This window comes from Phyllopteryx taeniolatus, chromosome 6 (assembly GCF_024500385.1).
Source record: "Phyllopteryx taeniolatus isolate TA_2022b chromosome 6, UOR_Ptae_1.2, whole genome shotgun sequence".
NCBI lineage: Eukaryota > Metazoa > Chordata > Actinopteri > Syngnathiformes > Syngnathidae > Phyllopteryx > Phyllopteryx taeniolatus.
The window spans coordinates 25,422,539-25,440,237 of record NC_084507.1 but is presented as its reverse complement, the minus strand read 5'-3'; the positions used below and the strand labels follow the sequence as shown (position 1 = coordinate 25,440,237).

Genomic DNA, 17,699 nt, shown 5'->3' with positions numbered 1-17,699 from the left:
TATATATATATATATATATATATATATATACACACACACACACACACACACATACACAGTATTGTATGTATGTATGTATACATATATATGTATAGGTGCGCGGTAGCCTATCCCAGCTGACTTTGGGACAAATGGCGGGGTACATCCTGAACTGGTAGCTAGCCAATTGCAGGCCACATATAGACAAACAACCATCCGCAGTCAGATTCACACCTACAGACAGATTAGAGCATAGGGGTCAAACTCAAGCCCCGGGGGCCAGATGCGGCCCTCCACATCATTTTATGTGGCCCACGAAAGCAAATCATGCTCGTCAACTTCCGTGATTTTTGATAAAATCTGTACCCAAATTCGCAATTGTCATAATAATAAACAATAATATTGAGATATTGCATTGTTCTGTTACCAAACCCTTCTTCTACAGTAACTTAAACAATACTTGAACAAACTGTTAGCCTTGTCTTCGGATTTCAAAACTAGTTATCCCTCAATTTGTTGTGTAATGGTAATAATGTTTTTGTGATGATTAAACATTTATATGGTATCACTGTTCTAACGGCCCCTGAGGGAAATCATAACTTCAATGCGGCCCAAGACAGAAAAAGAGTTTGACACCCCTGGATTAGAGTATTCAATTAACCTACTATGCATGTTTTGGGAATGTGGGAGGAAACCAGAGTACCCGCAGAAAACCGTACTCAGGCACAGGGAGAACATGCAAACTCCACAATGGAAGGCAGGAGCCTGGATTTAAACCCACGACCTCTGAACTGCAAATGTGCTAACCAGTCATTCACTGTGCCGCCTGAAGCATGCCCCAAAAGAAGATTTAAACTTAAGCTGCAGCTATGGTGTGTAGGCTCCCACTTTCCCCCAAAAAAACTTCAAACAATGTATCTTAATTCCGACTTGTTGGGTCTCCTTCAGCCCTCGAGCAGCGATCATTGCGCAACGGTGCTTTTAGAAATGGATACACAAGATCACATTAACAGAATGAAAAGGAGCTGATTAATATCCTCTTTTAGATCCAGGAACCATCGGTTTTTCTTTGCCTTTTCGCTGTGATACAAAGAAGCTCTGCAGGCAGAAATGGCAAAAGTACCCACTCTGTAATTAAGTCGAAGTACAGATACTGCCTGTCGGCTCAGGAAGTATGTAGGATGTATCTAAATTAGCTTAGGATGACTAAAAGGTACACCTTTACCTGTATGCGTTTTTTTCAAATTCGATGGAGAATATTTGAACAGGCGGCACGGTGGACGACTGGTTAGAGCGTCAGCCTCACAGTTCTGAGGACCCGGGTTCAATCCCCGGCCCCGCCTGTGTGGAGTTTGCATGTTCTCCCCGTGCCTGCGTGGGTTTTCTCCAGGCACTCCGGTTTCCTCCCACATCCCAAAAAACATGCATGAATTGGAGACTCTAAATTGCCCGTAGGTGTGAATGTGACTGGGAATGGTTGTTTGTTTGTATGTGCCCTGAGATTGGCTGGCAACCAGTTCAGGGTGTACCCCGCCTCCTGCCCGATGATAGCTGAGATAGGCTCCAGCACGCCCTAGTGAGGAGAAGCGGCTCAGAAAATGGATGGATGAATATTTGAACACCAGAAGCTGGTGGTTTTTTAGGCTAGAACAAGACACAACACGTTCACCACAAATAACTCTTGGAGCCGAAAACATCAAATAATTCTCTTAAATAAGACCTTGCATCATCTTTGTTAATGCTCTCTGGTTCTCATTCCTCCATGTCGCTGTTTTTTTCTGCCTTACAAAACCCCAAGATCTCAATCAATCAAGATCTCAACGCTGGTTGAGGTAACCTTTCTCTAAAAATATATATTTTCTATGTTGTGTCATCAAAAAAGTAACAAGCTTATTTTGACAAATTAAGGAGGAGACACTACAGAAATGTGTTTTTACAAGTATAAGTAAAAAAATCTTCAGAGAAATAAATACTCTGTACTTATACTTGGTTACTTCCCACCACTGCACTGATCTTTTCTTTTTAGAAAATGGAGGCAGACAACACAACTGAATTAGTTTTACAGACATCTGTAGGGAGTACAAGTAAAAAGTCATCAGAAAAATAAGTACTCAACTGAAGTACAGATGCCTGAAAAATGTACAGTACAGTAACAAAGTATTTGTACTTCTTTACTTCCCACCCCAGCCTGTAGGCAGAAGCTGAGAATCGCAGAGGCCATCTACTTGAAGGACAAGAGATGCAGATGCCAACCAGTAGAACCCATTGTTCTTTGTGACTAATGTCAGAAACATCGAAGACAATCAGACAAAGCTAATGGCGAGCTGAGTTAGAGGCGGGACGACACATAGAGAATGTGAAACAGAAGTTGGTGCCAAACCCAGGAAAAAAACAACGTATTGTAGAGCAAGCAGTACGTGAGATGGGACAATACGCTTTGTCTTGCGCTATTATGTCCTTGTCAGGGTCTTTTGTGACGCTGTCTCGTTCAAGTGTCTTCAAAATCAATTAACAGCCACGGTATTTGAGTTAGACAACTTTGTGTCCTGAACATTTCCGCAAATCGCCCCCATCTACAGTTCGTTTTACACTCAATAGGACATGTCACCCTGGTGGCACAAGTATTTATGGGTGGAAAAAGCCCAAGCTTCTTCAAGGGCACCACTAGTAAACAAACCCTTTGTTGTCATTTGAGGAGGGGTGGGTAAAAATATCGATTAATCGATGCATCGCAAAACTTACCCTCCAATTCAATATTGATTCAGCAAATTCTCTTAATCGATTCACCTCCTGGCCAGTGGGGAAAGCACTCGACCAAGCAACAACAAAATTGAGACCACAGCAAGCTGAAGTGGCATCAAGCCAGTGCCTTGAACTTTTAAATAGGACGTTTAGGATCAAGTTGGATTCCTGTATAATTCCGGAACGCAAGAAATAGACAAAGGTAAGATCTTACTCTTTTGTAACATACCACATACAGTATGTTCACTGTATGAAAATAAATCTTTACAAAATGTCAAAAAGTACTCCATCCATCCATTTTCTGAGCCGCTTCTCCTCACTAGGGTCGCGGGCGTGCTGGAGCCTATCCCAGCTGTCATCGGGCAGGAGGCGGAGTACACCCTGAACTGGTTGCCAGCCAATCGCAGGGCACATAGAAACAAACAACCATTCGCACTCACAGTCATGCCTACGGGCAATTTAGAGTCTCCAATTAATGCATGTTTTTGGGATGTGGGAGGAAACCGGAGTGCCTGGAGAAAACCCACGCAGGCACGGGGAGAACATGCAAACTCCACACAGGCGGGGCCGGGGATTGAACCTCAGAACTGTGAGGCTGACGCTCTAACCAGTCGTCCACCGTGCCGCAGTCAAGATAGACATCTCCTCCCAATATCATGTTAATATTTACGACATCCATTCAATTTGGTGGACGTGGGGAAAAAAACAAAACCTTTTGGGGGTACTTATGGCAGTGCAACCCCAAACACAGCAGTTGTCAATCAATATTCTTTGAAAATATTTAAGTTCTGCTCAGTGGCCTTTATTAGTCAATTGTAACACGGGTTGATTAGATTACAGGAGACTTTCCAGTGTGAAAAATCTACATTTTCCCAATGACAAAGGGGGTCATAGTCACTTGTGACTTAACTGAAAATTGAAGACCTTCTTACAACTTGCACATACTGTATGTGACTTCCTCCCAACCAACTTCCCTCTGCTCTATAGCCACAGTTCAATTCCATTTTATTTCCGATGACCAGCATACTCACCACAATGAGGTTCCACATCCGAGCTGCCTCGGCCACGATTGTGGAGACGCCGCTGCAGCCGGGCATCAGCACGATCTTGATGGGCTCCGTGTACAGCAGGTCGTACAGCAGCTTAGTGGACTCGCCCGGGTCACACTGGAAACATTGCAACAATAATCAAAAAGAGAAAACTAATCTCCAGTTATAGTTATTGTTCCCACAGAGCAGAGAGAATATATGACTGTGAGCATTTGTTGTATGCTTTGATTGTATGTTGCTGCTCTGTTTGTTTGGAAGGTTTAGAATTAGTAACGTCTATGTTAGTTACCGGTAGTCTGTCTTTGGCATTTCACATTATATGTTAGCATTAAGGTCTCACTTTCGTCAGACGAAATTATATAGTTTGGTTGTACATTCGGCGGAACGGTTGACGACTGGTTAGCACATCTGCCTCACAGGTCTGGGGACCGGGGTTCAAATCCCGGCCCCGCCTGTTTGGAGTTTGCATATTCTCCCTGTGCCTGCGTGGGTTTTCTCCAGGTACTCCGGTTTCCTCCCGCATCCCAAAGACATGCAGGGTAGGTTAATTGAATACTCTAAATTGCCCGTAGGTGTGAATGTGAGTGCGAATGGTTGTTTCGCAGCCGTGGCCCAGTGGTTAAGATCATCGCCTGCCACTGTGGGGGACCTAGGTTCAAGACCCCAACTGGACCGTCCGTCAACATCCCCCGGACTCACGGCTGTGGTGTCCTTGAGCAAGACACTAATACCCTGAAATGCTCCCCGGGCCCTTCAGCTGTCCCCTGCTCCAGTGTGTTCCACTAACATGTGTATATGTTCACTGTGATGGGTTAAATGCAGAGAACAAATTTCATGTGCATGCATGCATGTTCATGATAATAAAAGGTGATTCTTCTTCTTCTTGTTGTTTCTATGTGCCCTGCGATTGGCTGGCGACCTCTTGCCCGAAGATTGCTGGGATAGGCTCCACCCTAGTGAGGATAAGCGGAATGGTTGATGAATGAATGTTTAATTATATTTTGTTTGATGTGTCATTTTTAATTCAACTGTGATTGACAAACAGTTTGAAGCACGAACGCTTTGCCTCATAAAAAACTGCAAACGAAAGTGAGAATAGGTGCTAAGCAATACTTTAAAAAGTGTGTTTTGAAAGGTTAAAATTTGTTTAAAGTGTGTGGAAGGAGTAAAACAGTTTTTTAAAATATGGTCTCTATAATGTGCATTTGCACATATTGCGGATTGGTCTGAAATGTATACCGTGTGATAAACAGGGGTTCCCTGTATTCATGTTTTTTGTGGATCTATTGATCAAAACTATTTTTTGAAAAAAAAACAAAAAAAAAACCATTTGTGTATTTTTTGGGTATTTATGTAACAACCTAAGATGCCACAACCATAGCGTCAAAGCCCTGGCGACAAGTAATTAGTGTCAATGAAGCCATTTTTTTCTTTAAAGCTTATGTTCTGAGATGGCACGGTGGTCGACTGGTTAGAGCGTCTGCCTCACAGTTCTAAAGACCGGGGTTCAATCCCCGCCTGTGTGGAGTTTGCATGTTCTCCCCGTGCCTGCGTGGGCACTCCGGTTTCCTCCCACATCCCAAAAACATGCATAGTAGGTTAATTGAAGACTCTAAATTGCCCGTAGATGTGAATGTGAGCGCAAATGGTTGTTTGTTTATATCTGCCTTGTGACCCTTGTGAGGATAAGCGGCTCAGAAAATGGATGGATGGATTTTCTGAGATGAGTTTTAAATGCTAGTACAGTGGTGCTTTGAGATACAAGTGACCAGACTTAAGAGGATTTGGAGATACGAGCTATCGTTCGGCCGATTTTTAGCTTTGACTTGCGAGCGCAAACTCAAAAAGAGGTTTCAAGCTGTGTATTAATACTTCCTGTTGAAGTTTACTGTCAAACTAAACATCACATAAAGGGGATCACACATTGTGGATTCATAACAGCCACATAGCCTGTGCTAGCTTAATGCTAACCCATAATAGGAAATGCTATATACAGGTTAAAAAATAGCAGCTATGTATAGCTTTTATATCCTTTTAAGCAACTGATATTTGAACACAAACAGTGAAGCAACACATGTAAACAATAATCACAGGCAAATGACTAATATTAGGGAAGCTTACTGAGGAAGGAGGAATCTCTATGTCTATATTATCCTGCACCCAGGCCAAGGCGCACCCAGCAGAAGGAGCAGCTTACCCATTGCTCATTTTTGGGAGGCTGGACCGGATTAATAATTAACTTGTGAGATTTAGAAATTAGAATCTGTTCTCAATTGCCTTACCTGGATAAATAAAAGTTAAATCAAATCAAGTTAATGTAATTTACATAAAATAGTGGGGAAAGATGATTTGAGATACAAGCGGGCTTTGAGCATGGTCACGGAACAAATTACACTTGTATCTCAAGGCACATTGTAATCATATGGGATCCTCGTTTGTGGTATATTTACGGCTTAAACTATCAATATAGACAATTAGCACAATTCTTAGGGAGGGCGTCAACTCCTTACGGAGGTTTCCCGTATTTTAGTTTGATGCGGTTTCAGTGCAACTGACAGCATGGCAGGAGTGATCGGTCGCCCGCCGCCTGCTGCCGTCACGCTTAAACTGTCCTGACATGTGTGATGATTCAGCCCCGCGGTGGCCTCGCAAACACAATAGAAACTTTCGTGACGGGTGTCACAATTAATCAGAAGCCAGTGACAGGTTTCCTAATTCAGGACGTTTGTCTCCCCGCCACCGCCGATTGTGTTATTTGAGCTAACAAGTGAAAACACTTGACGTCGTCCTCACATGCGAGCAAGATGACGGCGAAAATGTGAGGCCGAGCTCGTAATTTTCATACTTTAGCAGCAGTGTCAACAGCACCTGAGGCAGGAAAGCAAATGAAAGCGCAAATAGTGGCATTATGCACATGCCGGTGTTCGTCATGGCAAAAAAGAAGCACCTGCACCATCTAATGAGCGGGAGAGAAAACAAAAAACTAATGCTGACTTTTGGCTTGAATTAATCATCAAATATGCCAGAGACGGGGGTAGGAAAAATGCATTGCAATTTAGCGTGGCTCATCTGTCGGAGAACACAGGCCCTGAAATTTGCCCAAAATGGCTCCTTCAAACCAAAATGGCTGTTCAATTTCCGGCATGGGTTCTTGAGACTTTTTAGTGCATCCAGGTATGATCGACATGTCCATCCAATTTCATCTTGATCAGTGAAACTGGTGTCAAAGGCAATGTTTTTATTTTTTTTACATTTCAAGAATCTTCAAAATGATGGTCAATTTTGAGGCCATGCTCTGCCCACATTATATGGCTTAGGAAAAAAAATCTTGGCAATTTACACCCGCCATCTTTAGGATGTAGGAGGATACCTACTACCAATTAGGGCTGTCAAGATAGACCTACTACCAATTGTCCTGTCAAGATAGACATCCATTGATCCATTTTCTGAGCCGCTTCTCCTCACTAGGGTCGCGGGCGTGCTGGAGCCTATCCCAGCTGCCATCGGGCAGGAGGCGGGGTACACCCTGAACTGGTTGCCAGCCAATCGCAGGGCACATAGAAACAAACAACCATTCGCACTCACAGTCACACCTACGGGCAATTTAGAGTCTCCAATTAATGCATGTTTTTGGGATGTGGGAGGAAACCGGAGTGCCCGGAGAAAACCCACGCAGGCACGGGGAGAACATGCAAACTCCACACAGGCGGGGCCGGGGATTGAACCTCAGAACTGTGAGGCTGACGCTCTAACCAGTCATCCACCGTGCCGCCGTCAAGATAGACATCTCCTCCCAATATCATGTTGATCGGTGAAACTGGTGTCGGGGTGGGGGGTTGTTTTACTCTCAGAGAATCGTCAAACTTATCACCAAACTTTGAAAGCATGCTCCGCCTACATTAGATGGCTCACGCAAAATTTTGCGATTTAGCGTCACCCATCTGTCTACTAGAACTGCTTCCAATTCGGTCTCACATGGGCAAATCTTCTATTAGAAGTTTGTCAAAGTACGAGCCCTGGAATTTGCCCCAAAATAACTGCTTCAAACCCAAAAAAGAGTTTTGGAGGGCTTGTTTTGGGGACTCCTAAAAAAAAGATAAATTTTTACCAGGAGGTGAACTATGTGTGTGGAAAAAAATGGTGTTATCAGGAATGCTGAGGCCAAAAAGGCCAACACAGCCATTCGTAAACTAATGACGTTAGCATTCCACGCCAGCGCTCCAGTCCTCCAATGCTAACACAATTAGCTTCGAATGACCTCTAACAAGAAGCGGCAACTTTTTGCAACGCGAGCGAGGCAGCGGTCGCGGCGGTGTTTTTCCTCCAATCAGTCAACGGCATCAATCACTTCCTCCCCGCGGGATGTTTTGGGGGTAGGAGGGTGCAATCAGCTTGTGCAGACTTCATTGTGGCAGCAAAGCTGCAGAGGCACAGCTAAAATACATGATAGTTGATGTACTATATGGATGACAGATGGATAACAATCCATTACTGTATATATGTCCGTATGTGTGATTTTTACATTAACATAAATCTTGAACATATACATATTGATTAAAATTCAGTTAAAAAAAATAAATAAAAGTCAACATTTCGTCGCTGTGGGGTGGAAATCTTGTAGTCTGTCCATATATGGTCAATTTCATATTTAGTCACAAATCGATACTATTGTTTTGTTCCCAAATCTTTTTTTTCCATTATTAATCAATTTAAAGAGTTGAAAATAGTTTGGCAATACATTTATTAGCTGTCTTGAACACTCAACTGTCTGAGAAGTGTTCTAAAACTTAACTTCTTCCCTCAATTCGCAGGAGCGGTGTGCCATTATGTCACCTTAAGATTGAAAGTCTGAATGTTTTTTAGAATATAACAAGCAAAATAAGTGAGATACATTTGAGTAAGACTGTTTTGTAAAAAATGGATCGCTGTAATGCTTCTCTGCAGAAGGAACTGGTCAGCCATGAAAGTAAGTTTGCGTGCAGATTTCCACCTATTAAACTTAGTCAGCTCAGCGTTTTATTGCATCACTCGTGGCTTTTAGATCTTTGAAACAGAGTTTGGGAAGTTGACATTAAGTATTGAAGCTTTTTTTCTGGAGCGCAGACTTTGATGGCACTGCTGGCGGCGGCAACGTGTCCGTAACATTCTAATCAATATCAACGTATTAATTTGCGATTTTTAAGCATATGGAAACATGATTTTGTGGTGGTGTCATGTTGATGTTGGTGAGCGATGGTATATGATAAGTGTGGCATAATACCAACTTGAACTATGTTCAGTAACTGAAGCAAGATTGCGGTTTTTTTTTTTTTTTCCTGAAAAGCAATGGTTTTGTAGATGCGAGGATTCCACCCGACAGCGACGATATGAAATAATAAACATTTAAGCAGCAGTAGCATCATTGAAGTTTTGGAGTATATCTTTACTGGTGAGTACCCGCACTGAGCTTAATTTTTTTTATTTTTATCCCATTTTTATTACATATAGTAGGTACAGTATTTTCTCGACATTTTATGCTTGCAAATGGTTTTTATTCAAATGTTTGTCATGTTTAAAAAGTGTGTGTTAATGAGTTTAGATGCGTTTAAAGCGTGTAGGAGGGGTTAAAAAAAATGTTTTAGGATTTTGTATGGTCTTTATATCACGGCTTATCACCTGTTGCGGGGGAAGTTTGGAACGCATCCCCAATGGCAAACGGGTTCACGCTACACTGTTTGTTAATGTAAGTCATACGCTACAAATGCTAATCAACAACCATTTGCTGTCATCATCACCATGTGGGACTTTATGCCTTGACACTTTCACAGAGATATGACTGCACACACACAGCACACACACACATACACACACACATGCACGCACACACACGTCATAATTCTTTGTGCAGCACCTCCTATTCGAAGGAATATGGCTTGTCTAAAAAAAAAAATTATACTTTTTTTATTGAATGCTCCATTTTACGTGGGGGGAAAAAATATTGTTTTCGTAGATAAATTTATATGATAAATGATGATATGACTTTCCATGAAAAAATATTACTTATTAAAAAAAATATACATACTTCTTTTCAAAATAAAAAAAGAGAGGTTTTGCAAAAACAGTACCTCACTCTTTTAAGATAACGGCTAGTCTAAAAAATATCTATATTTTTTTTGATAAAAGTACAACTTCATTTAATCGGAAATACTGTGATCGATTGATGCAAATACAAAAAATTTTACCCCAAAAAAACATGACATTTTCACAAAGAAATATGACTTCATGAAAAAAAACATGACTGAAAAAGGTTGGGAAACTAGTAAAAAAAAAATGGATGGAAACTAGTTGATAAGATAAGAGCCTGGAGCCTTTCAATCACAGTGCTGTGCTTCTGATTTAACCCTTAATCACTTGACCGATGACCATTTGGGAAAAAGTGTGTCGCGGTTGACAATTAAAACAAAGCTCGGGAAGCACCTCCTCTCATCGCATCCACACGTGGCATCTGCGCCGTCTCACTGCGTCGCTGTTAATAATTCATTAAAGTTGACGGTCTGGGCTTTGATGTCGCCATGGCAACGGCCAGCGCGTGCGTGAGCGTGTGTCTCAGCATGTGTGCACGTCCAAGTACATCGCAAGGTGCTGTGGCCTCGATAGCCGGGGAAACGATCCGCTGAGCCGCGCCAGGATTAAACGCCGGGCTTCATAAATATTGCATGCATGACACACGGCCTGATGCTTCACACTCAAGTACACTTAAGTGTTTCCCAACCTTGTGTGCCTGTTTGTGTGTGTTGTTGCCTGTGTGTGTTAAGTAGTAGTTGTTTAAGGTTTAGAATTACCATAATATCTCTGCTAATTTCCAATGAGCATGGCTCCGGCGTTTGGCATTGTATGTTAGCATTAAGCTTGCGGACTTTTGTCGTTAAATGGTTTGGGTGAACATTTTGATGTTTAAATATACAATGTTTAATTGTCTTTTGGTGTATGCTCTGTTTGTATGTGTCGCTGCTCTCTGTGTGTTAAGTAGCAGTTGTTTGAAGGTGTAGAATTACCGTAACATTGATGGTAACTCATTTTAACGAGAATAGTAAGAATCAAACATACTTTGATTGTTATTTGCAAATAAAAACATATATACTGTAAATACTGAGAGAGGAGCATTCACACTTATCTTTTTGTGAGACAAAAAATTGTGTGACTGCTTGAGGACAAGTGTTCACATTAACCTTGTTATATTTCGTAAATACTTGCCTGAATTCTGAGTGATGAGCCTTCACTTTGATAGTGTTGTGCATTCAAACAATATTCACGACAATAATAACAATCAAGTATTCGTCAACTGTTATCGGAAAACAAAAAAAGGTGTGTAAATGCTGATCCTTTCTGTACTTTCTGATGATTTAGATAGGCATAAATGCTGAGGGATGCAAATACTGGTATGCGGGAAGCAAATATGACGTGAGACTACTGTAGTGAGAATCAAGCATTCACACAATTGTTAGGCATAAATGCTGAGAGACAAGCTTTCACATTTATCCTGTTGTGTGTTGAAAATACTTGCATAAATGCTGAGTGATGAGCCTTTGCTTTAATAGTGTTGCAAGTCTACAAAATACGACATGGCAATTGTAAAATTAAGCATTCTTCCACTGTTTCATGCACACACAAAGATATGCGCAGATGCTTAGAGACGAGCATTCACACTAATCCTGTTGTACTTCTGGAATATTTTCATAGATGATAATACTGTTTTGGGTTAAGCAAATATTACTTGAGAATACCGTAATGACAATCAAGCATTCACATAACTGTTATGTGCAAATGCTGAGAGATGAACATTTAAACTTTTTTGTCATTTTTTTTTTTTTTTGCTGGAAGATCAAGGTAGAAAAGATCATGCTGAGATACACAATTCCTCTTATTTGTGTCTTTGGTGCTTCAGAGGCACAAGTTTTACTTGATGACTTAATTTCGAAGTTTGATGCCGAGACGCGAGCAAACGAAAGCGTCTTCATGCCGCAAGATGAATATTTACCCGGTCGTGAGCGATAATAATAATAAGCCGAAAGGGAAATATTACGGCTAATGAATCCTGGATAAGGCGCTCATTGCTATGCAGGCCACCTCAACTCCACTTAGGTGCAATTACAAAGGTGGAAAAAATACAAATCCCCTCCACTCTCCTACACACGCTTCCTTACACAAATGAAGTCGCCATGCGAAAACAACGCGTGTGTTGAAGAGTGTGTCGGTGTGTGTGTTTGTGTTTAAATGTGTTTTTACAAGTGCTTGTATGTGCTTAAGTTATGTGTTTAAGTGTGCGTGTATGTTTAAGTGTGTGTTTTCAAGTGCAGGTATAGGTATCTGTTGAGGTGGTGTGTTTAAGTGTCACTGTGTCTTTAAGTGTGTACGTTATATAAGTCTGTGCATGTACTGTATGTATTTAGGTGTGTGTGTGTGTGTGGGTGTGTGCATGTGGTTAAGTGTGTTTTTGTGTATTTTGTGTGTGTATGTCTATCCAAGACCAGGCGACAGCCATTCTGTCATCCAATCGCTGTGAAAACTGCACGCGGAAATACTTTATCTTAACTGTATGTTGGTGGTAGCTGCATCCGGCATGTACACACACACACACACACACACACACACACTTAGCATTTAGCAACAAAAGAACGGGGAACACACACACACACACACGTGCCGCATATATGTCTTGATTTGCACACACATTTTGAATTCTTAAATATGCTGTGCTTCAAGAGTGAGTCTGTTGCCATGCCAACGGCGCACACACACACACGCACACACACACACTCCTATTGCTATTCCAATGCAGAGACCATAAGAGAATAAAGCTTAAGAGTTCTTTTAGCATGACTAATGAGGGACTCAGGGGGGCGACAGAGCCATCATGCCACCGAGAAGTGTCACCAATATTATCAAATTTGGCAAGTTATTATTAGACCATTTTGAACGAAAAACATTTTATTTTTATTATTCCGCCCACTTTTTTGACATTCTACTGCTGTCACATTTTGGAACTGACTCAAAGTCAAACTGGGCCAAAGAATGTTCAAGTGAATGAGATATGGGTCATTCCACTGAGGTGGTACACAATTTGTGACATGTAAGAAAAATTTAAGAACTTGAATCATTTTGTTGAAAATATGTTAGCATAATATATTTGAAGTATACCAGTTAGATTAAGGCGTTTACTTAATATGACCATTATTTGATCATTGGTCGCTTGTAACACTGACTCTAGATATGAACATGGAAAGCTGTTTATTGTATGAAAACCTTGGGAATTTTTCACACAAATACTAGGGTTAGAGTAGGTTCACAAACCAATTTATGTCCAACTTGTTAATGCACCAGAAAGTATCAAGTAAAAAATTTACTTAGGGCAAATATAGATGTGTGTAACATTGACTAAAAATACAACATGGAAAATGAAGGACCCGAATACTAACAGGTATAAGTGAATGAATTCAGTGGATATCAGAACTTAATTTTTCAATATCAGTTTCCTTACTTGGTATGATACCCTTCACAGTTAGATCATCAACTTGAAGTTTGACAGGAGGCCTTGATAATCGGAACCAAATCCAAGTTTAATAATAAGGATTAAACTATGCGCGTAATCATGACCACATCCTCAACACTGCTGTGACTTGTCAAAATTACTAGCGAGTAAACAGTGCAGTCAGGAGACACAGAAAACAGACCGTGCACTAGCAATAGAAAACGGTCGAAATTAGCCAATCATTTCTCCTTCAACGAATCAAACAAGAAAACACTTACCAGGTTCTACCAGCCCCTCTATGTTCCCATCAAGCTCAAATGTTGCCATATGCTGGTCATATGTAAGCCGAAAATGGTTCTGGGTGATCGATGTCGCAAAATAGTCGACCGTTTTTGTTATTTTGTCCAAGTCGCTCGAACGAAAATATGACAGACACTTAAAAATATAAGTCAATGTTGTCTCCTACTCCTTCTGAAGCAATTGATTGATCCTGCTATGATTATTTTTGGAGATTATTGCATCAATTCCAAATAGCCGTCGTAAAATGGTCGTTGTTTGTTTACAGTTATGAAATTGAGGGGCAGCTTGCTCGTAACGCCTTTTGACAGACAAAGTTACGAGCACGATGCCTATTTCTAATAAGTGTGTTTAAGAAATCTCGCCGTGGAATGTCATTAACATCTGTTAAGTGGTAGGCGCACCCTTTTAGCAGATATTGGCGAAGTGGTTGCATTATTTTGCCGATATTTTTCACACTGTGCCTATTTCCGTTGATGACTGCTAAAATGTCACACTTCGGCTCTGGTCAAAAACCACAAAAATGCATTTAACATGGTTTATTGCAAAATAATTGGAGGTGGAAAATTCTTGATACAATATTATTTTATATCTACATGTTGATACCTGATTACTGACGATACTGTTGTGTGTTAATATTTGATGCCTTTTAATGTATTTTGCCGTTAATAATAGCTCGTAACATTTCGCCACATCCGTGGAATGACCCATATTCAACATAAAGTACAACATCTTTTCAATTCAAATTCAAACTGTTCAGCTCATTAGGAGCATGTGTTGGGAATACGCACAGTCACTAAATTCCACACTTTTCACTGTAAAATTCCCAAATAAAGAAAGATTTTTCATACAGGGTATTTACCTCCTCTATCTACATTTCACGACCAAGTTAAATCATTTCAATTTCCGACTCAGCTCATTTCGGACATCTTGCGATCTATTTAACACATTTCGAAATTTTCACTGTAAAATTCTCAAATCAAGAAATATTTCAAATGTTTACCTCCTCCTTCCACATTTTGTGATCAGTTCAAACCCTTTCAACTCAGTCTCACATTCTACATTTCAACAATTCAATAGATTTTGCAGCATTTCAGTTAAGCTATTTAGCATTAACACGCAATTTTACACATATTGAATTCTCTAGTTCATTTTTCAGTCCTATGTCATTTTTTGCACTCACACAGCATGGAAATATGAACAATACAAGTTTTCCACTACTATCGGATAAGTTTTCGTTATACATGTTAATTTTTTAAGATATTTATGTATGTATTTATTTGGAATGATGCAAAAATGTAAGGTCAACTGCAACTTTGGTGCGTAAGTAACATATTGGATTTAGATGCACGCCAAGTTATTTAATTGAGTTTAATGGTCACGCAGCATCTCAACACGGTCCCCGATTGGCCACCTCATTAGGTACACCTTCAAATAAGCACACAATCAAAACAGGTCCAATGCATGTGTATGACTGTGGTTGTTGTGCTTGACAATTGTTTCCAATGATTTGATCCTCTCCAGTCAAGCTGACAAAATCATTATTAGACATTTAAATATACAACTATAAAACTAAAATAAAAGTATTTTTGTAAAAAGTAAATAAACCAAAAAAAATAGTTCTAATCCACTCTTTCTAATATTTTCACCATCTAACATAGCTAATAAAACAAAAGAATATGAATAAAATGTACCGCCAACATGCAAAATACCTCCATCCATCCATTTTCAACACCGCTTATCCTGGTTAGGGTCGCGGGACGCTGGAGCCTATCCCAGCTGACTTCAGGCAAAAGGCGGACTACACCCTGAACTGGTCGCCAGTCAGTCGCAGGGCACATATAGACACGGACAACCATTCACACTCACATTCACACCGTCACTGAGTGGGAACTGAACCCTCACTGCCTGCACCAAAGTCAGGCGAGTGTACCACTACACCATCAGTGACAGGCAAAATACAATATATCAAATTTAATCATCCTAAAAACTGTAAAAACACTTGCCCACAACACCAACAAAAATATAAATATGAAATACTTTTTGGAATTAACAACAGCCCGAAAGCATGAGAGTGATTTCTAATTAGATGAATGATTTCAAATATATAAAAAATATATAAAATTATTTAATTAAGCAGTACAGAAAATGGATGAACGGATTTACCTAAAATAAAATAAACATTACATTACATTACAATAAACATTAAAAATTACATAACCCCAAAATAGATCTTTCAAATCTTCAATTTTTTTTTTAAACTTAAAAATGTTTTGGGGAAATAATCCCCAGAACAGTTCTAAACCCTGAAACAAATCCACAACAACAAAATTAAAAATACAGAAAATAAAATAAAAAAATATATACATATATATTGTAATACTAAGCCCAAAACTACCAACTACAACCACAAAATTAACAACAAACTATTGCTAAATAAATACCGCAATCAAAAGTGAACGTTGCTCATTGGGCTGTGCAGGTGTACCTAATGAAGTGTCCTTCAAGCTTGCAGGGGAGTGTCAAACTTCCCCAAGCATTAGTTGCTGTTGGTGGTGTTTTTTACATGCAACAAAACACTGAAGTAAGCATTAACCGCACAAATGGAGAGCAGGACTCACCATGCTGTCATAGTGGATGAGCTCCAGCTCGTAGTCGGGCAGGATGTCGCTGCGGTTGTTGACCAGGTCGAGCGCCATCTGGGCGGAGGGCAAGCACGCCTGGCCGCCCGGCCAGCCGCCGCTCATGGGGAACAGGGCGCCGATGTACAGCTTCTTCTTGCCTGAGCACGGCCGCGCAGGAAGCAGGAGGAGCAAGAACACGATGGTCAGAGAAGCCCGCAACAAGGGTGACGCGCGACTCAGCCGCGGGGGACGCGCGCGCCTCGCCGGCATCACTTCGAGCTCACGCAAAGTCAAAACTGGAGAACTAAACATCAACAATTACATGTTCAAGTCACTTGATCACTAAGCAGAGGTGAATCCTGAATTCATGCCTCAGATAAAGCTAAACTGAATTTTCAAAAACAATACTAAGTCGCTCTGGCCTCTTTGCTGCTGTGTACCAATCTTGAAATGTGGCGACGAGTGTGAGCTTCACCACTTTTAGGCAGGGAAAAAAAAAAAAAAAACAGAAGAAGGAGCGAATGAGACACCAGGAGCAGAGTGTTGATTGGGAGACGCTGGAGGCCCCCCACTACCTCCCCTCTACAAAAGAGAGAGAGTGGAGTCACAGTGTGTGTGTGTGTGTGTGTGTGTGTGTGTCTGCGTGTGTGCGTGCGTGTGTGTGTGTGTGTCTGTGTGTGCGTGTGTGTGTGTGTGTGTGTGGTGTTGGTGACAGAGAAGGAGTGGAAATAGCAGCAGAAGGCAGGCAGGCAACATCTCCCCCTCCTGTAAGATTGTCGTGTAGAAAACAGATGAAAAGATTTGCAGCAGAAGAGGAAGCGGCGTCTGATCCACACTGCATGGCTTCGTTGTGCGCGTGTGTGTGCGTGTGTGTGCGATATCTGCTAAAAGGTTAGCTAATGAGTTACACGCTGAGTCTAACTTAATTTTTATCACTGTTTTTCCCGTGACAAGAGTTCAGAATGCCCGCAACAGCATTTTAAAAAAACAAAACGCTCGATATTGTACCATATGGAAACATACATAAAGACATAATTGAATACAATGAAAAGAATTAAACACTTTTGCCACATTTTTATGCTTTAATAGATATTGTGCTGCTCCTTGTGGTGTGTGTGCCTTGGCCAGCTGGAGGCAGTAATATACTGACATCCGGATACCGTGTATAGAGCGCCGCTCTCAGCCCCTCAGTAAGCTGCAGTAATATTAGTTGTTCTTCACAGAGGATAAAGACTATATGCCTGTGAGTATTGTTAAGGGGTTATAACACTGCAATACACATGATATTCATTAGCTCGACTATGGCGTTTTGCATTGTTTGATAGCATTGGGCTTCGAGGACTTACTTGAGGCAAAGCTAATGTGGTTGTTTTAAATACAAAAGGTATAATTCTTTGTTTTGTTTTGTTTGATGGTAAACTTGAACTAGGAGTGACAATCAGCAGATTGAACCTTCTTTTTTTAAACAATTGCTCACTAATTCTATCTGCCAAACTGCTG

The 17,699-nt window shown here is 40.9% G+C and overlaps 1 protein-coding gene across 9 annotated transcripts in view; it reads right to left on the bottom strand.

Moving 5' to 3' along the window:
* gabbr1a (gamma-aminobutyric acid (GABA) B receptor, 1a) overlaps positions 1-17,699 on the bottom strand; it is a 77,556-nt gene that overhangs the window by 38,368 nt on the left and 21,489 nt on the right. For all 9 annotated transcript variants that reach the window (XM_061775696.1, XM_061775698.1, XM_061775699.1 and 6 more), the window contains 2 exons: positions 16,197-16,357; positions 3,753-3,887 (listed from right to left, as the gene is read on the bottom strand). In XM_061775696.1, coding sequence (XP_061631680.1) covers positions 3,753-3,887; positions 16,197-16,357 — 296 coding nt within the window. The remainder of the gene's footprint in view (positions 1-3,752; positions 3,888-16,196; positions 16,358-17,699) is intronic.